The 24,890-nt window shown below is 44.7% G+C and overlaps 1 protein-coding gene across 1 annotated transcript; it reads right to left on the minus strand.

The window, feature by feature from the left end:
• Nucleotides 1–238: 238 nt before the first annotated feature.
• On the minus strand, nt 239–23,874 carry LOC309679010 (ATP-binding cassette sub-family A member 10-like). The gene is made up of 38 exons (XM_082492234.1): nt 23,366–23,874; nt 21,707–21,917; nt 21,126–21,284; nt 20,782–20,882; nt 19,744–19,970; nt 19,276–19,414; nt 18,717–18,902; nt 17,469–17,616; nt 16,794–16,965; nt 15,400–15,458; nt 14,872–14,982; nt 14,604–14,779; nt 14,096–14,215; nt 13,591–13,729; nt 13,359–13,449; nt 12,919–13,058; nt 12,174–12,293; nt 11,813–12,008; nt 10,907–11,073; nt 10,037–10,164; nt 9,528–9,665; nt 8,868–8,981; nt 8,409–8,579; nt 7,937–8,047; nt 7,198–7,326; nt 6,341–6,409; nt 5,808–5,899; nt 5,277–5,397; nt 4,813–4,930; nt 4,423–4,514; nt 3,833–4,011; nt 3,209–3,284; nt 2,868–2,962; nt 2,286–2,405; nt 1,927–2,067; nt 1,573–1,652; nt 1,439–1,494; nt 239–841 (listed from the first exon to the last, which is right to left on the minus strand). The coding sequence occupies exons 1-38, from the start codon at nt 23,498–23,500 to the stop codon at nt 743–745; spliced, it is 4,926 nt and encodes a 1,641-aa protein (XP_082348360.1). The 5' UTR covers nt 23,501–23,874; the 3' UTR covers nt 239–742.
• Between the last annotated feature and the right edge of the window lie 1,016 nt (nt 23,875–24,890).

Here is a 24,890-nt window from a genome sequence, read left to right on the forward strand (position 1 = left end):
TCTCCAGGCTGAACAACCCCGGCTGGTTTCCAGAGACCAGAGTGACAACCACTCGTCCCAGCGTGGAGGGAGGGCAGGGGCGAGGGCGCTCACTGAACCAGGCTGCCGGAGACAGTGAACATGAGGGACTACAACCTCCTGGCCAGCAGCCCTGGACCCGCTGCAGCCACCTCCATCCCCAGAGGAAGGAGTTTGAGCAGCTCAGCTGTTCCTGACAGTCCACAGCAATGATGACGCATGAGGGTGTCACCGCGGTTCCTAGAGGCATTTATTGGAAGGGTATAAAAATAGAATGCAAATTTCAATAAGAAGTATTTAAACACATCGTTGGTAAATAGTCCCACACATTGGCGGGAGAAGAGCCCAGAAGGTTGGCAGCATGTCCAGATTCCCTGATGCACCCAGGTCCACCGAGCCCAGCAGAGCCTTGATCTCCAGAGGTGGGTCATGACCCTTCTTTCTGTAAACCCTTCTGTCCCTCTGCTGCACGCTGCTCTGGAGACAGTGCAGGTTCTATTTCATCGACCATTGGAAATGCAACTCGGGGTAGGGCTTATTGTAGAGACCTGCAGAGCCCAGGTCAAATGTCTTCTGCATTGGAGAGGAGCCCTCAGCTGATGCTTGCTGCAAAGGCAGAGCCTGTTCCTCCTCTTCGTGGTACGCTGATAATGGTAGTAAATATGTGCAGTATCACATCAGGTAGGTTAATACTGAGTAACCTGTAAATGAGCATCTTGGATCTTTAACAGTCCTCCTGCTGAAGTTGTTTCCATTCAAAAGTCCCATCCAAAGTCAGATCAAAATTATCCTTTTCCTGCTCTCGGGAGAGTTCCAAAAACACCTGAAATGGGCAAGATAAAACTCTGATTATTTCTCTGACTTTCACCAGACACTGTGATGCTCCTTTACAGGAGGTACAGCTCTGCAGCCCCTGTGAGAGGTATGTGAAGTAGCTTTACGTGGGGAGAACACGTGCAGTGGCTGAGACTGCTGTGCTCTTTGGTATAACTTTCTGAGAGGCACCAGATGCCCATAGGTATATCTGTAGAGTAGGTTTTACCCAGCAATGGCTTGACATGAACGTTCCTTATCTTTACCACCAGCAACAATATCGTGCTGCTTCAGCAGCAACCACAGAGGCTGGGCGTGAGCATCTACCAAGGGCATCTTGGTCTGCCAGGTCTACCCTGGATGTGCTGTGTGCCTGTCTCAGGTGAGTGGAGTCAGGCAGCAACACTTCACCGAGGCTTGTTCCCACCATGCTAAATCCCAGCAGTGAAAAAAACCCAAACCATTTTCCACCACTTTCCCAGTAGAGGACCCCTTGCCCACCACCCTCAGGCAGTTTTTTGGTGGAGAAACCTTCTGCCACCGCACTGGCTGCGGCTTTTGTTCCTGCTCATGCTTTTACAGCGTGTCTAGCCTTGAAATCACCTGCCTGAGCCAAAGTGTTCAAAGAGAAGCTGTACTCCTCGAGGTTGAAGTTTCGTTTGGCTGTGAAGAAATGGAAAGAGTCAAAACCCAGCAGTCTGTGCTCCACCTGTTCAAAAAGTCATCTTGTTTTCCTCTTACCTTCCTCTAGCTTGGAGAAAGACTGAGACAGGGGCAGTGCATCTTCCATTGGGACCTTGTAGACTAGCAAAGAGGGGAACCTTGAAGAAAAAAAAGAAAAGGTGATTCTTGCTCTGTATTGAGGTTCTGGGATCAAAACTTTATGTCACACTATGAGCTGGATGTGTGGTTGTTTTGCTGTAGGGGTCACATCAGGGTTGTACGTGGTCACATAATCGAACCAGATCCCCTTGCAGGGACTCTGAGCGGTCCATCCCTCTCCAGCTGAGATCTCGTGTCTGGCCATCACACTGGGCACATTTTTAAGGATGAGGTAAAGTTGAAACCACCATTCATCCCATATTTCATAGCTACCTCTCCTGACGGGCTGCACTTGGGAAAATCCTCAAAATCTCAGTGTGGAGAAGATCAGTGCACTCTGGATCCTTGACCTTAATTTCCAGTAGATAGCCTTTGCCAAACTTGTTCTTCAGGTACTGAATGGACCCAATGCACCTGCAGGGGAGGAAGGAAAAAAAAAAAAGAGATGTCAGCGTGAAGCCATTGGTGCCCCACCGTCTGCTCCTTCCCAAGTTGTACTACTGGTGAAATCACGGGGAGCACTTCATAAATCCCATCGTGATGGGCTCTGGTAGGTGAGGCCAGAGGAGAAGCTCGTGTCACCACATGGACCGTTTCCCAGCTGAGCCGTGTGCCGGTGTGCTGCCACCCACCGTAGCTGCCCGGACACCATGACGGCCACGCGGTCACACACCGCCTCCGCCTCCTCCATGTAGTGCGTCGTCAGGACGGCTCCTGTCTCCTTCGTTTTCAGGGCAGCACGAATCATATTCCTGAAGACCAGAGGAGGGAAAAAAAAAAAGAAATCTAACACTCCCTAGGAATATCAGACACTTTTCCTTATACCTTTGTCCCTCCAAAAGCCTCTCCCATAAAAAAAGCGTAAAAACTTTACATACAGCAACTTTAGACTGATGTGCATGTGGCAATACTTTGAAATAATGACCAAAAAATGTTTTTGACTCAGCTCCTTTTGTGAATTCTTCCAAATCCTATATATGACTGTCCTAAAGTTTGCAACAAGGATGGAGGTAAAAAGGTTTTTTCCTCTCTCCTTGCTCATGCTTTAGCTAGAGAGAGCCAGGAAAATGGAGTTTCCAATAAAACCATTGGCATACGATGAGCAGCGCTAACCGCAGATGCGGTAAAACACCCTTTACCTAACCTTAGGCATCTGCTCTTGGCTTCCAACCCCTTTACCACTGTGGTGGCACAGTGCCTGGGGTCCTACTCACCAGACACGGTGCTGCCCGTTGGGGTCCATGCCAGTTGATGGCTCATCCAGGAGCAGGACCGCAGGGTTGCCCAGCATGGACATGGCGAAGCACAGCTATGATGAGGAAAGGGATTTGAGTAAAATCTTTTGCAGTCCCCGGGATCCGTTTGTGGGAATGAAGGTTCTGATTTATAGGAAATGTGGTTTCGGAAAAGGCTAATTTCCATCACCCCACCGTGGGAGACAATACGATGCCTGCTGGGTAGCTCAGGGCACTGGTAGGTCCCTGGGCACATGGAGGGGATTTTTGATTTGAGCTATCAGTCTGGCAGCGCTCATTATAGGTAAAACAAAACATACCTTTCTGGTTATCCCAGCAGATAATTTTCGGGTTTTTTTTTTTAAATAGTCTTGAAGCTGCAAAGCGTTCACTATTCTGTCGGGAAAGGGAACAAATGAAAAAAGAACATTTTTGTTATTCCCAACTCAATACTCTCATTAAGAATTCCAAAAACGATAAGAAAAATGAACTTTCTTCCCCTTGCTCTTGACTCCTGCATATTTTCATTAAACATTTATTGTGTTATTAAAATGTAAGTGAATATTTGAAACAAAGTGTACTGAATAAGCCACAAACTCTTTTCTAAACCCATCATTAGTGTCAACAGCATTATAAATCCATTTCACCTTGCCAGTGTCAGCTGAGCAGGCAGTACTTAAGCTCCCTTCCTTGTAGTGCCAAACTATAATATCAGAGATTTTAGAAAAGCTTCCTAAAGATAACATACTTAAAAGGACATTAGTGGTAAATTTATCCCCACTAAATGCACTTAGGCAAATTGGAGATTTTCTTAACGCACTCACTTAATCACGGCATTTAGCACAAAATCACTTTAGCAGCTCCATTTCCTGAGTTTCTTTCAAGGTTGCCTCTGGCTCACAGTAAAACATTGACCGACCCCTGGAAACACCCTCCAACCGTACCGGTTGACAGCAGCAGCAGTGTCCTCCTTGCACACCCCTTTCACGGCCGCGTAGACCCGCAGGTGCTCGTGTACGGTGAGGTCTGGCCAGAGCGGGTTCTCCTGCGGGCAGTACCCCAGGAAGGCGGGTGCATGGTCCCGGAGGTGGGAGGTTGCTCCATCTCCCCTCTTCATCAGCACCTGCACAACCAAGGCTGAGCATCTCGCTCTCACATAGCCTTGCCCACACACAAGGGTATGGTTCAGAGGAAGACTATGGGCTTTACTGGGATTGAGGGGAGTGTCCTGGTTTGAGGTAAAACAGAACTCAAAGAGCAAGGGAGTGACTTTGCAACCCTCATTTAGACGGTTTCTGAATATAAACACGGCCAGTTAAGGTAGATGCAACCTTAAACTTCTAACTTGTCAAAGTTAGAAGTGGTTCACAATAATTCTTGTTAATACATTATTTAATTTAATAGGACGATGCATTCAGTTAGAACCTTGATCCTTAACAATGCTTTCAAAAAAAATTATAGCTTAGCCCAGGTGCAAGGTTTGCACTCACATTTTTAATCACGGATTTATTCATTTTCTCCAGACGCCTCCTACCTGCCCAGCAGTCAGTGGCGTCTCTCCAGTGATCATTTTGATAGCTGTGCTTTTACCAGCTCCGTTGGGCCCCAGAAGCCCTAATACTTCTCCTGGAATCAATACGTATAATTTCTTAGTAATACTCCCCTTTCAACAAACATACCAGGCACAGTCTCATGAAAGAAAATATATAAAAGAGACCATGCTAATATCAAAGGTCATATAAATGACATCCACATCACGTCGTTCATTAACACATCAACCACAGACCAAACATGTCTTAACCACAGAGCAAATAGATTTGACCTTTATGTCCTTGCTCGGATAACTGAGAATCTGCAGGGAATTGGCTCCCTGGGTATGATCAGGGGTCCAAAACAGGTCTGGGGGAACAGTTCCAGTTCTCACCTTTTTTAACACAGAAGGAAACGTTTTTGGTGGCCATTTTCTTCTTCTTCTTAAAAACTGAACCAGTTTGCTTTATTTTATATTCTTTGCACAGATTGCTGACAATAATGACCGATTTCTGAAAGCGAGGAGGAAGAAGAAAGATTAGTCTATTATATTGGATGACATTAATCTTTCAGTGATATTTTTCCATTAAAAAAGGCAGAAAACCCTCTAAAGGTCTTCAAATTTGTTCATTGCGAATATGAGGTGCAACAGGACATTTTGTTGTCCACGTTCCTCTTAACAGCTTTCTTCTCTATCCTGATGGCACCCACACTGTACGTTTGGGAGTTCGATTTTCCTGGGGAGGACAGCACAGCCAGAGCACTGACCTGCGCTTATTGATACTTGGTGGTTTGGTTTTTACCAGTGGGCTTCTTACTGCTATAAAACAAAATCAAAAGGACAACACTTAGTGGCACCTCCTTGTGACTCGGAGCCGCTATGGCATTTCTCACTGCTGCTCTTTCAGCTTTAACATCTTCATCTTCCTCTTCGAGCTCCTCAGGGTGCTGGTGGCTGCTTTCTCTTCTTGGAGAAATCCTACAAAGCCACCAGATCCGTCTTAGCATTTTGTTCTTTATCCTTGTTCTCCACCAATGCATTTTATATAGACCAGGAATGAATGTCCTTCTAGTTCAATGTTTCTTGTGTTTTTTATTTTTTTTTTTTTTTAATATTTATAATCTTTCTGTGTTGTACAAAGAACCAAGCTAGTGGTTCTCTACTGTGTAGTGGTACTAACGACCCTGAGAGCTGCTTTATATTATTATAGCACTGTATTATTTAAGGGGCTATTTTAGGTATAAAAAATCACCAGTATTAAAAAAACGTACATTTAAAAATAAGGACACAAAGGCAATGATATCCGATTAAAATGTCTTCAAGGAAAAGCAGTGTGGTAGGAGGTTAGATCTTGCATGTTCCTGTGGTGCATGTGAGTTTATACAAACCTAAATATTGGGTCCTGTCTCAGAACTGCTCTTCCATATTTTATCTCCAAATATCGCAGAAGAAAAATGAAACCCACAGAATGGATATAAGGCTGAAAAAAAGAGGTTGCCACATTAACAGCCTTGCCTTCCATCTTACTACAGCTGAAGCTGAGAAGATGGTGGCAGTGTTATAAAATATGTGGGGGAAAAGCACAATATGTGAAAATAAAGTCCATTGATGTCTAAACTTAGGGTAAACCTGAAAGCTGTGAACTCTATCATTCACCAATACTGTAGAAAAAAGCAACGGTAGGAGAAAACCACAATTCATAAAACAACAGGGCACCATTAAGTGATCTGGGCTTAATTCCTTTTCCCTTCCCTATTTCAAAGGACCGAGGTTGTTCTTGCACAGTGGGGTAATCTGTCATCCAGACCCACCGAGATCCTCCTCCTGCATGAAACAAGCTCAGGCTTCTTGCCTGCTTCCTCATAACTGAGGATGGGGTTTAGGACACACATAATAAAAGTAATCTTAAATGTTTCCTTACTGCAAATACAGCTATTAGCACATCATGCTTCGGAGTCGCATAAAATACCTCAGTCTCTTCTATAAAAATCTGTAAGAATAAAAAAAATACACAATGACAACCTATAATTCTTTAGTACAATGCTGGCTAATTTTGGGAGGGTTAAAGCAAACAACAAATACTTTGAAAATGTACAAAAGTTGCCGATTTATCCAAAATATTCACCATACAGATGAACACATACAGATGTTTGACTTTGGGCATTCCAGTCCTATACCAGAAAAAGTCACAGCCCTCAGTACGTGTATCAGACTCTTCTCTTGGGGCTAATGGCCTATCACAGGAAAACATCTGATCTCCTGACAGAAGAGGAGTCTTTTCTATTTGTACTTCACTCCCAAGTAATTTATGGCTCATAAATCGTCTTGCACATAGCTGAAGGGTTTTGTTAAATTCTTAACTGACTTTCCAAGACCACCCTCAGCTGACACGGAGTAAAGCACCTTGTGAGTATTCTTAATTCTCACTCTATTTCCATGCAAAGTCAGATGCATAAGTTCAAATTTTCTTGTATAATTGTTCAAGTCAGCTTGCTCAACTCTGCATGGAAAGAATTAACAGCGCCCGCCTAATCTACAGTCACAGCTTAAGTGCACGAGAAGTAGACCTTAGGCATAATGAACAGCTGGAAAAATTAGATCTGACCTGAAACAATCATCTAACGGTGCACTCCGGCCATTTGGAAAATCCCACCCATAGGAGGAAACTAATGAGCCTTCCGAGAAAGCAGCATGAGATTACCACCAGATTTTGCTCACAAGGACACATAGTTGTGTTTTATGGCGGGGTGCCTCTCCTCGCCCAGCACCACCACTTACCTGCTGGCAGTAGAAGATAACCCCCATCAGTGGGTACATGGGAATCAAGAGACACATAACCAAGAGGGACACTGTAGTATCAATCACAAAATCCATCACTCTGCCGATGATAAAAGAAACAAAGCACACCTGAAAAAAAAACCAAGAGGGTAACTTAGCTGATGGGAAGGGTTACGCTCCTCACTGGTCTTAAAAATTCTGTGGGTCTACCTTTTCAATTCCTTGTTGAATTTCTAAAAATGGACAAGAAATATAAAGACGAGAAATGGTGAGCATTCTGCTTGATGGTAGGCTGCTGGTTTGGGTCAGCCAGGGAAAATTCTTCCCAGACACAGGGCTGCTTTGGGCAGAAGAAAGAAGCACGGGATCCCATCCTGTTCTTTCCCATCCCAGTTCACGCCAAATAACCCATCTCCTTCAAGGTCAGGCTCAGGCTGTGTCTAATCTGATGGCTCATGTCTCAACATCTTACATCTCTTGGATGTGAAGTATTGAACAGAGTGATAAATAACTTGTTTGCCTCTGTTCCTGCACCAGCTCAGGGTGGATCCAAGCATTTCCCTGTGCCACAGCAGGATTGTGGGAACAAAACACAGTGACATGAATTTAATACGAAATTGACTGCTATAGAACACATGCCTGTATTTATATTCTACGCCTATACTTGGTGCTTTAACCTCTTGTTCTTCCTTAAGATCTCAAAATACATGCCTATAAACCCCACAGCACATAAGCTTACCACTATCAGGATAAAAGACCAAAAATCACAGTTCCATCCTTTGCGAAAGACGAAGGAGATTAAGTAGATTAAGAGAACGACAGAAATTCCATAGCCAAAAGTACCCATGATCTGCAGAAAAAAAGGGCTTTCATTAGAGAAAATGGAGTTATCTAAACAACCAGAAACCTGTATATAGCAACATAGTTCAGTTTAAATGATCATACATTAAGATCAGGTCATTCAGAAATTACCACAATTTTACTGTTAAGTGTAAAGGAGAGTATTAAGGCAACATTTACTGCCTTTTATTTCCAGTTGGGGAAGCCCAAATGGTAGGAGGTGAAACAAGGAGAAGGTCAGTAAGCATTTGGGGACCCAGAGGTGTGCCAGAACCGTCTGCACCCACGGTGTCTCAGCTACCCCTACGTATGCTCAAAATGCTACCCCAGTCCCTCCCCAGTGAACTGGCAGTCACCCGAACGGGATGTACCAGCACAAAGAGTCTGTCGATGCTCCAGGAAATCTTGTTGCTCATTGCGAATGGAAGCCCAAACATGGAGAAGAGAAGGATCCAGCACAGCGGGATGTCCACCAGCGCCTGGCCGCACCAGTACGCCGAGGGAAAGAGCCCCGAGATCCGCAGCTGGGCACGAGCTCTCGCCTGGGAAGGCACAATGCAAAGGGCAGTTTATTCTCCGTGCCTGGTGGGCCAACTGCACCCATGGGAATACCTCCAGGAAAGAAAAAGCTAACTAAAAGCTGTTACCTTTGCCATACTGGGGTAAAATTCCCCCTCTTTTTGCCTTTTAGCATTTTGCGCTGGCTGCAAAGCTGCTCATGGCAATACGGAATAAAACTCACGGTCTCCATCATATTCAAATGTCCTTCTGGCAATGCAGTCGTAATCCCTTCTGCCCACCCCAAATCCGCTCCATTTCGAGGAGTTTACCTTGTAATCTTGCATGTAGCCCATTGCAAAGTGAGGAGGAAAACCAGGGAATAACAGCAGCATATAGAGGAGGTAAAAAGAAACAAAATAATCCCAGAATCGTGGATTATCTATCTGAAAAGAGAAGAAAAAAGCATTTGTAGAAAACACCCGCAAATGGAATGGCTAGATGCCGCAATTCTTCTTACTGCATTTCTCATGAAATACAGGGCAGTATGAACACATTGGGATTGGAACCCAAATATTGGCAGGAGGAAGGTTTTCCCCAAACCGCAGCCCTGCAAAGTGCTTGCCACTGGTGAGGAGAGATGGGTGGTGCAGGTCCCACTCCTCCATCCCAGACTTGTGGTGAGCTCTCTCTTCTGTCAACTGATGGGCCACAGCTTGAATAACGTGATGTAGAGAATAAGGAACCTCCTGAAGTAACCCTCCCAGACACCCTCTCCTTTCACCAGCCCTCAGGACCCAGAGGGGAAAAATTAGCTTCAGTTTTCCTGAAGTCAAACATGACAATTCCAATCCCATCACTGAGGAAGGTGGGTCTACAGGTACAGACAGCCCCACGTGGCTACCCATTAAAATATGATGACTTACTGAGACCTCCAGCAAATTTAAAAACTGTTTTCTGACACCTCCTGGCTGCCAGGCTCTGACACTTACAGAGAAAAATGGGTGACTCCAGATCCGAATGTGCACGGTGGAGTTGAGGGCTCTCAGCAGAGCGTTGCTGATGATGTTCACAAGCACCGGGAAGCAGTTGACGGTCTCCACATGGCATAACACGGCAAACCTGTAGCTCTTCAAAGAGCAAGAAAACAAGATGAAAACTCCTGGGTTTTCTCATCTGCAGGGAAGCAGTAGAAAAAGAGCATGCCAGGAGAACCCAGACCTGAAACAATTCATTTTGCTTATGCTTGGTTTGTTAAAAAACAAATTGCTAGGTATTGAAAGTCTGTATAGATGTGCGACAAAAATGTGAAGTTTGAGATGGAGGATGAGGGAGATAAGGTCTCCTCTAGTGTGTAGTTTACTGGTTAAAAAACTTCCAAATCTTTGTACCTGTGGGCCTTCCTCAGTAGGACTATCCCACAGGTAGGGCTGATGGAGGCATTTTTCTTAATTATTCAATTGTTGGGAAGAACCAGAAGGAAGAGAACAAAAATCCTCACCTGGCCTTTGCGAGATACTTCTATAGCCCCATTGTGTTTTAGCTCCTCTGTGCTATTTCCCTCGCTTGTTATTTCCACTGTGAGATCTTGGCTCTCGAGCGTGTGGATAAAGTCTTCAATGCCTGTGCCTGGCATGAAAGCCAAAAGCAGAGGAATCATAATACTGAACAACAAGAGAGTGTTTGATGGTTTGTTTAAAAAAAAAATAAATCCATGACCACCAAACGAAAACAGAGAGTTTAATAACCGTGGACGTCAGGCAGCACGTATGTGGTGGATCATTGCACATTCATTTCTGTGAAGTTAATGGGTTTCAGTCTCATTGACTGAATCTTGCATTGTCATTTTGCTTTTTTTCTGCCTTTGCCCAGTTGCTACAAAATGTATTTTCCTTACTGACAGTCTGATGAAGCCAGCAGTATCGTACGCCAACAAAACAACATAAAATAGCATGCACTCAGAGGAATGTTGAAGGTAAAATTCTGAAAATAGACCATTAATTTGACTCAGCATTATTGAGCCCTTTCTGGAGTATGGTGCCCGGGTTGAGGATTCCACACTCTGAAAATGCAGGAATTGTTTGGAAAGAGATCTGGATTTTGGGGCAGGGGAAGAACTGGGTCCCTTCTAATCCCATCTGCTACGATATCCCTTTTCACATCATTGCATCAGGACCTCACCAGCTGCTGAAGCCAAAGTAGGCTTCATTCATAACCCCTTAAAAATAACAATTCCCATGCTCTTCTAAAGCCTTCATCATCCTTTGGATCCCCTCCATCCTACAACCATCTGCTCTCTCCACTTATTTTCCTTTGCAGCGGCAAGAAGCCCCAGAATAGGAAAGGATGAGGAAAAGCTCTTTCCCCTCACCCGTGTTGTTGTGGACCAGGAGGCTGGTTGTCTCCGAGTGAGCCTTTTTCCCCAGGGGCAAGAAGTACCGCGCAGACGAGAGCTCCCAAATGCTCGCGCTCTGCCAGGCAGCAACCAGGGACAGTTGCAAAACCAGAGGAAGCAGAAAAACCACATAGAGCAGCAAACTACATTAAGAAAGAGACGAATAAACACTCTGAAAACAGATATTCAGCAGAACTTGTGTATTGGGAATGGTATACTATATTCAGGTTACCCAACGCTTTTCCTGTTACAAATCTTTGGCAATTTTATTTTCGTAAGTCTCAAACCTCGATTGTTCACAAAGGCCCTCAAAATTTAGCAGGGAGAGGACCTCAGATCTGGACTGCTCAACTTCTTAGGGCCACAAAATGCCTTTCAGGCTTCCTTAAGATGTAAGTTTTTCATAAATCAGCATCTCCCTTATGTTTCTTGCGCATCGCCTGGAAATCCCAGCATGTCAGATCGAAGGCCGATGGGGCCAAATGAGTTCAGACACTGGCAACATGAGAGAAATTTAAAAAAAACGTTAAAGAGGAAGTCTGAAAGTAGTATTTTTCCCTCCTCTGTACACACTAGTTTATTTTAAAACTTCCTCCTCCATCTGAAATAAAAGTGTTTCTAAATGATTCTTTTCTTCAGAAAGAAAACGGGTTCCCTTGAATAAATCACTCAGTATAGAACTTAAAATGCACAAAAGGGAGATTCTGTTACTGGCACTGGAAAGGAAGAAGCTTTCCTCTCCTCTGAGTGCAAGATCATTCATAGCCAAGACCTGACATCCTTTAATCCAAACGCTCATCCCAACAGGGGTGTGAAATTGTCCCCCCTGCTGTGACTGTGTCCAGTTCCAGATCTGCAAGAGAGAATCACTTGGGTACTTACATTGACCGCAGGTTTTTCACCGAACTCTTAAGCTTTAAGAAATGCACCCACGCCATGGCAGAAACCTGCTGCCTCCAGAGAGCCAAGCTGCCGACTGCCGCCTTCCCGGTGTCGGAGAGCAGCAGGGAGCCCGGCTCCGTCTCGTCGGGGCACCGTGGTCCTGCTTCTGCCCACTCCTCCCCAAGGACGCCCTCATCTGCAGAAGGTTTTCCACATGCACATTTATGTGTGAGACCAGCTTCTACGTTGCAATGTGCGAAAAATCAAGTGCCATCTCATAATCAGCTGTTGGAGGCACACTCAGGGGTTATTGCAAAGTAGCCATTCTCTTCAGCTTGTATATTTGCAGCCATGACTGTACCTTCTTGATCCACTGTGGCTTCTTCCTCCAGTCTCAGGAAGACATCCTCCAGGGTTGTCATGCTAACTCCATAATTGATGATACCCTGGTCGGAGCAGCTGTCGAGGCCACTGAACAGATCTGCAGGACAGAGATAATACAAGTGCCTTCAAGGTTTCAAACATAAGCACGTATCTCCAGACCAGACCTTGGTTCAGCTGAGTCAACCTGACTGGAGCATCTCCAGTCCCAGGGAGAATGAGAAAGCAGCGAGATGCCAGGATGAAAGGGGCCTGGAGGAACACAAAACTACTGCCAGATGCATAACTCGTTGCAGATGTTTTTCTGCATTTCAGACCACGCATCCTCTGAAGCAGCAGGGCTATGGGACTGTCTGACTCAACGTGAGGGACACGGTGCATGAGGGTCTGCCTGGTGCCACTGCAGGTATGGAGCGGTACCGGTTGTATGGAGCTTTCTCTTGTCACTAACTTCTCTTCTAACGGAAAGAAAAATAAACTCTCAGTAAGACACGCAGCCCAGTTTAGCCTGCTAGGTTTTTCATTACAAACAGTAGAAAAACATTTGTTGCACTTTTTGATCTTAAACACATGGGTGATAGAATTTTGGGGTGAAAACCGAAATACAACAGTTCTAAAGTCCTTATGTGACTGCTGTAGAAAAACTCCCTCTTCATTTCTCTTTCCCCACATTTGTGATTATTTTTTCTCTATGGACAATTCTCAACTATTTTAATATACATTACCTGGGAATTTGTTCACGTTTTCTAATGGCAGTTTATATCTCAGCTCATATTGACTCTGTCCTGAGAATATGACATTGGGAATGTACCGTTTAACCAGAGATGTCACGTTGTCCAAGTCACAAGACTCACTGACATGGATCCTGTTCAGTGGAAAAAACCAGATGCTGAGTTTTGAAAAAGAAACTTAAACAACCAACCAAACAAACAGAAACCAATCACCATTGTATTTGCTAGGATGCACAAAAAGAAAACTCCAGCATACTTCCTTCATTTCTTACTCTGGAGTAAAGTGCCGCTTCAGTTAATTTAACGGCATGTTAATTCAGTTAATTTCCTTGCTTTGACAACATCTGCTCTACAGTTTCCCCCTTACAGTGACTCTGGTGGCTCCTTGTACGTGCATGTTCCCAGATACCGGTCTCTGGGGCTGAAGTAGGTACCTTAGATGATAGCCAATCCCCCATTTTTTCTTCAAGAACAGAGAAGATCCGACACACTTCAGCCTCCCGTGCGAGATAAAAGCCTTGCGGTCTAAAGAAAGAGAGATAAAGCCAAAGGAATTTATACTGTAGAGCAGCAGCAGTTCAAAACTTCTTTTGCAACTGAACCTCACATGGACTTTCTGCTCCAGGGTTACTCTGCAGAGATGCTGCAGGCTGAGCCTGTGCTTACCGGCGAGGATATCGGCCTCGTCCATGAACTGGGTGCTGAACAGGATCACCCGACCAGCTCTGTGCTCCTTGAGGAGGCTCCACACCTGGTGCCTGGAAAGAGGATCCAGCCCAGCAGTTGGCTCATCCAGGAACAACACCTGGAGAAAGGATGAAATCAGACATGACTTGTTGCTGGAGCAATTGCACGTCTTTCGGGCTTGGTGTTCCCCTGAAAGCCTCAGGTCCTGAAGGCAAGAGACCCAGTCCTCCTTTTATGCATGGGCAACTATTCTGGGGGCTGCGCAGAGGTCACGGAACCATCCACCTGCTTTAAAACTTGATGAGCGAGATGGGTTATGAATCTCACAAAATGAAATTGTTAAATTTATTAATTTTAATAATTATGATGGATTTAAATAGGTCTGAAATCATGGGCGAACTTGTGGCCAAGTACATGCATAAGGTTTTGGTCACGTTGGACCTGAATATTCCCTATATTTGCAGAGCTGTGCCTGCTGCTTTACCTGGGGGTTTCCAAGCATGGCTATTCCAATGGATAACTTCCGTTTTTGCCCACCACTCAGTTTCTCGGCTTGAGTGTCTTGAATGCCACTGATATCCAGCAGTTCCAAAATATTTTGCACCTAGAACAGCACAAGGATGTCCATTCCAACCACCAGTTGTCCTTCCGTCCTTATTAGCCATGAAGGAGATCTGGCTGGGACTGAAGGCACAGTTTCTAAGAGCACGTACCAAGGTCCAGCTCCTACCCACACCGACCCACCGCTGCCAGGAGCAGCCGCTGCAGGGGTTGCTACATCCCCTTATCTCCTTGGATTGAGCGGAGGAAGCGTTGTGGTTGCACCAAGCCCACAACCTGGTCAAAGCTAGACAACAGCTTCAGTTTTCAGAAGACACAGCCATGTGGACCCTTGGAGCTTCCCAGTGCAAAAGAAACCTTTACCGAAACATGGGGTTTGCTACGGCCTCATGTTGCTGCGCAGCAATGTGTTACAGGGGACACGTGCTTACCTCTCTCTCTACCTCTTTGGACTTGATGCCCTTGATTTCTGCAAAAGTTTTCAAATTTTCTTTCACCGTTAAGACTTCAAACTGTATGTTGAACTGTGGGCAAATGCCGATCATCTCTCTAATCTCTTCCCGGTCCCCTATTTCAGAGAGCTTGTAGTTGTATATGGTTGCAGAGCCTGTTTACAGGAATAAATGTGATGAGGTGGAACGAACTGGTCTTTACAGCTTTTTAATCAAGCCCACCCCAGCCCACCGTTTGCCATCCTACCGTCAGAAGGCAAAGTAAGTCCGCTGAGCACATTTAACAGCGTTGTCTTTCCAGCCCCACTGTGCCCGAGTAAGGCGGTGATCTGACCCTCATATATATTTAAAGACAAACCTAAGAATGAAAACAACATCGTTTGGGAAGAAATGAGGTTTGACTTGCTTCCACTCATTGTCAAAGGCAAGACAAGTCAAGAAGTATAAGAACTAAGTAGTAATAGTTAGTCAGAAGTGCATTAAGCAAATTGGGGTAAAGTTCTGCCAACCCTGAACTAAAGGCATAAGAAGCTGCTCTGTATTTAGCAGAAAAGACAGAAATACAACAATAGAAAAAAAACCCCTTCCTTCTCTTTACTCTTATTAAAAATAGAAAATCAGTAAAAACTGAACAAAATATTGATCGGTTGCATCAATCAATATTTTACATAATTTTTCAAGCAATGCAAGGGTGGTTTTATCTCTTTCTGACTGAAATGTTTGCACAACTGTTTTTCCTCATCTTTAACAGGAATCAATATCATAGCTTTCATACCTCTTAAAGCTTCTGTCTTCTTGTCTTTCTTTTTATATGCTTTTTTAACATTGTTGAGTCTAAAAGGAAGGTAAGAAGGCTATTATTTCAGGATTCCTGTAAACACATTTCCCTGATGCCCTTTTTCATTCTTATTGGTCTTAATTTAAGATGACAGAAGTGGCAAGAAAGGGGAGAGGTACTTGGAAGTGATCCTGAGACTCTGTAGGGTTCGGCGTGCTCTGTGCACAGGCATGACCGTCGCTACCTGGCACGCAGTACTGGAGCACCAAGCCTTCCAAAGACAAAGTCAAGACCATTGCAACAGATGGCTGTGTTACAACGGGCTGCCCTCCATGTTCTCCTCGTTGTCCCTAATGGACATTTAACAAAGTCCACAGCAAAAAAAAAACTCTGCTTTTTTTTTTTTTTTTTAATCTGAATTTATCCAAATTTCACCATTAGTGACCAGCCTGAATTAGCTATTTACCTCATCTGCATCTTATCTCTAATTTTTCTCTGTGAAATAAAGTGTTTTGCAAGAGCCTCACAGAATCACAGAATCACAGAATTATCAGAGTTGGAAGGGACCTCTAGAGATCATCTAGTCCAACTCTCCTGCTAAAGCAGGATTGCCTAGAGCACATTTCTCAGGACTGCATCCAGGCGGGTCTTGAAAATCTCCAGGGAAGGGGACTCCACAACCTCCCTGGGCAGCCTGTTCCAGTGCTCTGTCACCCTCACCGTAAAGAACTGTTTCCGTGTATTTGAACGGAACTTCCTGTGTTCTAACTTGTGCCCATTGCCCCTCGTCCTGTCACTTGGAACCAATGAAAAGAGCCTGGCTCCATCCTTCTTCAACCCACCCTTTAGATACTTGTATGCCATAATCAGGTCTCCCCTCAGCCTTCTCTTCTCCAGGCTAAAGAGTCCCAGCTCTCTCAGCCTTTCCTCATAAGGGAGGTGCTCCAAGCCCTTAATCATCTTAGTTGCCCTTCGCTGGACTCGCTCCAGCAGTTCCCTGTCCCTCTTGAACTGGGGAGCCCCAAACTGGACACAGTGTTCCAGTTGTGGCCTCACCAGTGCCGAGTAGAGGGGGAGAATGACCTCCCTCGACCTACTGGCCACACTCTTCCCTATGCAGCCCAGGATTCCATTGGCCTTTTTGGCGACAAGGGCACATTGCTGGGCCATGGATAATTTACTGTCTACCACAACCCCCAGATCCTTCTCCTCCAAGCTATCTCCCAGCAGGTAAGCCCCTAACCTGTACTGGTGCCTAGCATTCTTCACGCACAAGAAAACTGCCTGGATAAATCAAAACAAAGCTGATGGGAGAAGCAGTGGTCTGTGGGAGCATTAAACCCAAACTACCCAACTCAAAAAGCATAAATAGCAATTCCTTCTCTCTTAACCTGATGGCCTCCTTCCCCATGAATTCGGGGGGCACCGGCTCTACGTTGTCACCGAGGAGCTCCTCAGGGCTTGCTGTGGTTCTGGGCATCTCCTTGGTGGAACCTCTCCTGCTCCGCACCCAGTACGAGGGCTTCAGGCAGAAAAAAGGGGGATCTGGGATGCCGTATTTGCCTGACAGGAAAGCAAAGAAGATGACCTGTCATTAACCAGAGCCACAACCAAGACATCACCCTAGAGTAAACATTTAGGAGGTTTCAATCAGTACTTGGCTGCCTCAAAACTGGTACTTTGTCCAAAAATGAGGTTTGGAGCTGAGGTGGCTGAGACAAGAAGGTTGGCTTCAGGGCTATATCTAATGAATTCAGTATTTTACTTAATCAATTGAAATATTGTCCCACACCTTATTACACTATTTTCTCATAAACAGTTCAACAGCAGTATAAATGGAAAGAAAAAACACCAAATACTTTGTTGACTTTGATTTGGAAATCACTAGTGTGTGCCCGGGGTAAAACAGTCACTCAGCTATATAATACATTTTTTTAGTCCAAAACCTATTTTGGTTGACTCAGAGAACGGAGCAGCCCATAATTTCCTTGAGGGACTATTACACTCAGTCCATATAAATCAAAAGTATAAAAGAAGAAAGTAGGATAAGCATAAATCATACGTACCTGGCAGAACTTTGTCGAAATACATAGCTAACAGCAGGTACAAGACTGAGTCAAAGACCAGCATAACGTAAGTCGAAAATAGAAAGTATGATTCCTCCATAAGGTTAGAAAAAGAGAAGCCCATTCCATATTTTTCTAAATGGAAAACCTGAAATGAAGTACAAAGAAGAAGAATTTTCAGGCTGGAAAACAAGGCACGTGCCATCACACCATGGATGCAATTGACTTTGTTAACCCAGAAATCATCTGCAGTACTGACCAATTTTTCTTCCCTTCTTTTGAGTGAGGAAGGGAAAAAAATTTACTCCACTCAGAGATCTTATGTTTTCATTCAGAATTTTCCAGAACAGTCCAGAAGCAGAAGAAAAGATCAGATTTTTATAGAAAATAATTCAAGAAACATAATATTGGCACCCTTGACATGACAAAGTCACGACAAAGACAGTATAATTTTACACAGTGATTGATTTAACCATATGGTAAAACAGCAGTAGACTCAAGTTGCTTTTTCTCCTTGTGCAGAAATCTCCTCTCCCGGGTAGATTTTTTTATACATTACGAAATCAAATATTAAATAACTGGAGCTAGAAAGCATCGCTCAGAGCTATGGAGATATGACTGATGGAAAAGTGGGAAACTGCACACAATTATCCAAAGCAGGGATGGAGGAAGGGTGGTCACAGCAGAAAACTCAAATCGTATTTGCCCGGGTTTTGCTGCCAGGAAGAGTTGCTGCAGGGGGAGGAGCATGATCGGGCAGTGAAGAGCTGATGTCCCCAAGTCAACTCCCATCTGCCTGGGGTCCAGCCCCGGCTGATGATGGTGCTGTTGTGCACTGTGATGGGCTCACTGGGGCTTCCTCGGGTTCACAGGGACACTACGGAAGTGCACAAGGGCAGATGGTTGGTGACCTGGGCTGTGGTTTTCTTTACATTTATCAGCTCTTTCAGTGGGGGAACGGGACGGGGGAATTGGAGCCCCTCTTTGCTGCCCAACGGCAGCTCAGCTCGCAGAGAGGTTTCAAAACAGGATGTGGATATGAATGAAACGTGCCTGAAGATTTTACAGATATGGAAAAGCCGATCTTTTGAAATGAGGACAATGAATTCCTACGCCTTTCTCTATCAGTGAAATACAGCAGGGTCTTTTATTGTCACAATCTGTGACAAGATGTACTCTGTCTCCCCCGAGAGGGCCCAGGACAACAAGCTACTGAGAAAGTTCAGCTGCAGAGATGATGCCCCATACCTTTGCAATGCCAACATTAAATGCAAAAGGACAGAAGAGACCAAGAAACCACTTCAATGGTTCTGGAATATTTTCTATCAGCACCGCGAGGCTCAGGCATCCGAAGAGAAAGGTGATGAGGAACCCCATGGAGCCGGCAAGTTTGGAGGTCCTTAAGAGGGAGCAGAGCATGAAAACCAGGTGGATCTGCAAGAACAGAGGTTTCCTTCAGTCACTGAAGGAAATAAATATCCTTAACAGTGGCACTTCCATTTGCCAGGCAAACAGGTATCTGGTGAGCTGGGTCCGTGTAGCAGAATACACTGAAGCCCTTCACAGCGGGTTCATCTGAGTTTCGAATCAGGTCTTTCGTAGCCAACCTACTGCCTTTCAGATCTGCAGGCTGTAATTCAAATCACTGCTGCTGAGTCAGAGAATCTACTCAGCTGTTTCAATTAGTATGACCATGCAACGGTTAGAGTCCTGAGCACGGTGAAAAAGGCTCTGGAGTAACGTTTAGGCTCATCAACACAGTAACAAATCACGTGGTGAGAAAATTTGGCTTTAAAACCTGACTCACACATGCTAGGCCGTACAGGAACAACAGCAACAAGACCGCAGGGAAGCTGCTGAGATAGAAAGCATCCTGCACGATGAGAGCTGTCAGCAGGCAGGAGAGGACCATCACGTAAACAGCATACAGCAGACTCCAGGAGAGCCTGAAGACAGAAAGGTGACATTACACTTCCATTTAATTAAGAACTGTTGTTACAATTTCATCTGCGTGGCAGAATAATTTTAAATTAAAATATTAAGTGTTTCCCGGAGTCAACTCATTCATACTCTGCGAAGAACAAATAGCACGACCCACCTTAGGAGGAAATACCCAAGGAAGCAGAATATGCTGCCACCATGATCAGCCCTTCTGGTTTGTCCTAAGAGTACTGGAGAAAACTTATGAACTCATTTAACTCACTAACTCATTGCACAAATACCCAAGAGTATACGGATTATTGGCAAACAGCTTCTTTAGTTAAAAAGAACTCACCAAAATGCAATATCCTGCAGCCCCATTGTCTTCATCAATACTTTGAGCTTCTTCTTTTCTCTTACAACATTCATCGATAAGAAATACATGAATGGAGAGAAACACATCACGATAGAAATCATGAAATAACTGTACTCTAGTGTAATCGAGGAGATGACACTCCGGGACTTCATACGGACACCAGCGATTGACTTCATTTCTTCCCAAACAGAATGATTTGTCACCACCTAACGGAATTCAAGGTCAATGTCTCAGTATTTAGCTTATTTTCTACAGTCAGAGGTATTTATATAAGAAACTGTCTGACTCATCCCTAGATTTACTTTCTAATGTGGCTTATAGAAAACATCAACAAGCAGTGCAATAAAGCCCTTTAGGAGGGGTTCGTCTGACTCATTTGTGTGTCTGCACCTCAGGTAGACTCCATCCTGTGTCTATCGTGAGGGATAAATCCTTCAGCGCACCCAGAGGTAAGGATCTAGACATACAAATGACTCGCACTCCCTAAGGTCCTGTTTCTCTCCCCAGGTACGAGAGCAGCCTGCAGCGCTGGAGGTACCCAGCCAGGTGGAATGACCCCTACCCTGGTATATTTTTGAGGAACAATTTGGAAAGGAAGGACAAGAAATGACAGACGTGCCTACTTTGAAACCAAGTCATCCAGCAGGTATTCATACCAGTCAGTCTCCTGCAAGAATAACCTTTTCCTTGGAATCTGAGAAATACTCTAAATGAAACAGTGCTGTTTGTTAGACTTGGTTCCCAGCCTTTAACAGGAATTGCCATTTTGAAAAGAAACAAACGTTAGTACAAATCTTCAAAGTTAAATTGAAAGCGGTTCTTTCTGCAGGTACTGCCGATTGCATTCAAGTTCTCCCTGTCGCTGCCAGTAGTATTCAGTAAGTATTTTAAGATAATTTTTTTTCTGCAGAATTTTCTTACAAGCCCGTCTCTTGCTGTTGTCATGGAACAATTTGTCTTGCCTGGACCAAGTTTAAAATAAAAGGACACCTACATTGGTTCATAAATTTGATTTACCTCTATAATAGCAGCATCGATGCTGGACTGCAGGGACAGGAAGCCTTTGTACCAATACCTTGGGCTCTCACAGTACCGCGACGAGAAATTGTAGCAGTTATCTGCAAGGATGACAGGTTAAGGGCATCGCAGATAAGAACGGTGAAACATAATTGGTTTTCACTACAGAGGCTGATGATACGCATGCTTATGCACTATGGGAAACTCCTCAAATGGACAGTGGCCCACTGGCAAAAAAACCCAAAGAATTTATTAAGTCATTGAACATATATAGATTAATCCAGCAAAGCAATGCCTATCCATGCCAGGCAATAACTCACCCATAAATTCTCATTTTGTATTACCTATGTATCCAAAGTTGTCATTTGGAATAGCCACCTTCCCAGCAGCAAACCTGAGGTGATAGGAGAAGTTGTCCTTAAATACAACCCCTATAATTTCATTATTTGAAATCCAGGCTTTCTCCAGGGCTTTCTCATCGTCCAGTGCCTCTAGTTTTATACCTGTAGTTTGTAAGAAAAACATTACAATGAGTTTCTTTAGGTCTGGAATTGTGTGCACAGACACTGGGTGCATATTCTGCTTTTTTGGCATTGCAGCTCCTCCTTTCCAGTTCTCCTCACTAGGCAAGGCGGCACCTTTAAATGTTTCATACTTTACCAGTTGGGAAGAAGTGAACCGCCAAAGAATGAGCCAGTGTGTCTTAATAGTATTACTCTCCAAAGGCAGAGCTTTACAGCTCAGAAGCTCACGCTGACCTCACTAGCGATTTAAATACTAGAGAAGAAACATTTGTGAGAATGGAGGATTTGGGGTGAATTTACTGACCAAAGATAGTGGAGAACCACTATGTGTAATAGTGGAGAACACAATGTACGATAGATTAAATAATGACAAAGCTAAATATTTAAAAGGCAAAACATACCTATCATTATAGAGTTCAAGGCCACTTTGTTCATGATTTGCCTCGTGGTCACGGTGATGGGTGTAAAAGCGATGGTGACCCCAGTGGCATTGTAGGCAGGATCATCTAACTGCCCAAGGGAGCTGTAAGGCACTTCGGGGTCGTGGGTGGTCATCATGAATGCGCAGACTATGAACATCAGTGGCAGAAAGAGCAGAGACAGCATCCACTCCTAAGTAAGGGGGAGAGCAGAGAAAATAATTTAATAATGTAACAGTATACAAACATATTCTCTGCAGGACTGAAATATAAACAAGAGGCACCGTCACATCGGTTTCTTAGGTGTTGACTAATTCACAAGGTCTTTGCATTGTGCAGGTCACCTCAGTAAATTACTCTGCTCAAAGAGCCCATCTGTGCTCTTGTATGTCACATAAAAGACAGAAATGTTATCAGTTAAAAAAATAAAGTCTCCCAAAGCGCTCGTTCTCAGGCAGGGCTGGGCAAGCGCTCTGTGCGGGCACGGGGAACTGGCTGACAGGCTGCACCCAGAGGGTGGTGGCCAACAGCTCCTTTTCAGCCTGCCAACCTGTCAAGAGTGGGGTCCCCCAGGGATCGATAGTGGTCCAACGCTGTTTATTGTCTTTATAAGTGATCTGGATGATGGGATCAAGCGCACCCTGATGAATTTTGCTGATGACATCAAACCAAGTGGGGAAGCGGAGACTTCAGGAGAGCCACCCTGCAGGAAGACCTGCATAGGCTGGAAGAGTGGGCTAACAAGAACCTGAAGAAGTTCAACAAGGACAAGTTTAAGGTCTTGCATCTGGGAAAACATAATTCAGGAGTGCAGCACAGGCTGGGATCTACCCGGCTGGGGAGCAGCTCTGTGGAAAGGGACCTGGGGGTCCTGGTGGACAAGCGGATCAAAATGAATGAACAATGTGCTGCTGTGGCAAAGCAAGCCAACAGGACACTGGGTTGCATCAACAAGGGCATTACCAGCAGAGAGAAAGACGTCATTATCCCACTCCACTCAGCACTTGTCAAGCCACACCTGGAATGCCGTGTTCAGTTTTGGCCCCCACTATACAAAAAAGATGTGGACAGGTTGAAGAGGGTCCACAGAAGGGCCACTGAGATGATCAAAGGACTAGGAAGCCTGCTGTTTGAGGAAAGAACTGGGTTTGTTCGGCCTTGAGAAAAGAAGGCTCAGGGGAGACCTTATCACCACGTTCCAGTATTTAAAGGGTGGCTACAAGGAAGATGGAGACTCCCTTTTTACAAAGAGTCACATGGAAAAGACGAGGGCTGATGGGTACAAGTTACTCCTGGGGAGATTCTGATTGGACAGAAGAGGAAAATTTTTCACAGTGAGAACAATCAGCCACTGGAATAATCTCCCTAGTGAAGTGGTGGATTCCCCAACATTGGACGCTTTTAAGATCTAGCTGGACAGGGTGGTGGGCCATCTTGTGTAGACTGTGGTTTTGCCAAGAGAGGTTGGATCAGATGATCCTTGAGGTCCCTCCCAACCCGGTGTCCTATGAGTCTATGAAATGTACTCTAACTTTTAACTTTACAAAATGAAATTGGGGTACGGGGGCAGGCAGGGACTGACCACTCTCAATGGTTAGATACTCACTTTTTTCTCTTTTTTTTTTTTTTTTTTTAGCTTACCTGAAAGCTCTGCATCTTCATCCTCCACTTGATAAGTACATTTTTCCACAAGAGAATTTTTGTTTGCTGGAATACACTCAAGTTTCTCTGAAGTGTCTTCATCTTTGAGCCTACAAACATTTTTTTTTTTTTCATTATTTTCAAATACAACAAAAGTGACTGGTTTATTTGCACAGTCCTCACGCGTGTTCACATTTACACTTTCTTTCCCTTTTTACTGCAAAAGGGAGAGCTGAAGCGACTCAGACCTCCTCCGCTGAGCACAAGCCAGCCCTGCAGCACAGCTTCTAGCAGTGAGGGACCAAGAGACCTCGTTGTTCTCAAGGTACCCCCATTCCGTGCAGCTCAGCAGTAAGACACTGACTATAACCAGAATTTCACACTTCTGCGCTGTAGCACGGTAAGGCTGGGAGGAGTTATTTATGAAATGAAAAAGGGAAGATCAGCCTACATGACCTAATTGTCTTGGGTGGCCTCAATATCCAAGAAATAACGACAACAACATGGCCGATTAAAATCACCAAAATCTTTTTGCGTGTAATTTTAATGTGCTATCGGCTTCACACCGAGAGGCGTTGAGCAACCCCTGGCTGCGGCGTGAGCTGAGCTCATACGGAAAGCAGTGTTGATCGAAGGCAGCAGAGCTACGAGAGAACAAATTCTTGGAAGTGCGTTTGGAGCGTTGTCACTGTCGGGGATATTCATGGGCAACGAGAGAGAAACAGCCACGAGCGTGCGTTGGTGCGTTACTCCAAAAGACGTGGCAGCACCCTTAAAAAGATGTGGTTGAAGCAAAATGAGGATTTGTTGCCTGGATTAACACTGATGGTGAAAACTTAAGGAAGTGGGCATAAAGTGAGCCGTCAGAGTAACTTTTGCAGATGAGATATGTCCATATTAACATCAGTAAAATAATAATTAATTTCTCCAATGAGCAAAAGGACTAAGTATCCAAATGCAAAAGGGTTACACTCAGATGGCCCAACTGCTCTGCTGTCACATATGCAGCTAAAATACGCTTTCAGACAAGATCTTGATCTTCTCTAAGAGAAGTCTCGGGCAGAAATATCAGAGCCTTTGTAGACCTAATCCTTTCAAACCTTCCTGTCGTATAGAAGGAGGATTTACGTTGTCCTGTTCCCCTTGGGGAATGATGCCTCGCAGTGCTGACAGGCGAGACAGAGTGCATCTTCTTCCAAATATTCCTGTTCCGTCCGCAGGAGAGGCACGTCTCCGCGGTAACGAGGCAGCAGGCACCGAAATGCTGGAAGAAAACAGCTGCAACAAATGGTCCTCCCTGGGTACATGCTGCAAACACGTGTACTGGGGCGGCGCGGCGGGAGGATGGGGCAGAGGCATTGGCTCAGTGGCCGGAATCTGCTCTTTTGCCATCGCTCTCTGAATAGATTTTTCTCTTACAGATTATCTCATTGAATCCAGGCAGATAAAAATTAGCCTGTGCTAACGATCTCTAGAGTTGCTTGAGGAGACTGTGAAGTTAAACGTGCAATTGCTTGGTCACTTT

Source organism: Vanellus vanellus (genome assembly GCF_965231255.1).
Source record: "Vanellus vanellus genome assembly, chromosome: 17".
Taxonomy (NCBI): Eukaryota; Metazoa; Chordata; class Aves; order Charadriiformes; family Charadriidae; genus Vanellus; species Vanellus vanellus.

Bases quoted from the DNA above. Each gene is read 5' to 3' on its own strand.
- LOC309679010 (XM_082492234.1), bottom strand. From the start codon at position 23,500: ATGAAAAAAAAAAAAATGTTTGTAGGCTCAAAGATGAAGACACTTCAG. The intron at 14,780-14,871 runs GTAGGATGGCAA...TCCTGTAAACAG, and splicing joins ACTTACTTTGCCTTCTGACG to GCTCTGCAACCATATACAAC. The intron at 6,410-7,197 runs GTAAGTGGTGGT...TTATTCTTACAG, and splicing joins TTATCTTCTACTGCCAGCAG to ATTTTTATAGAAGAGACTGA.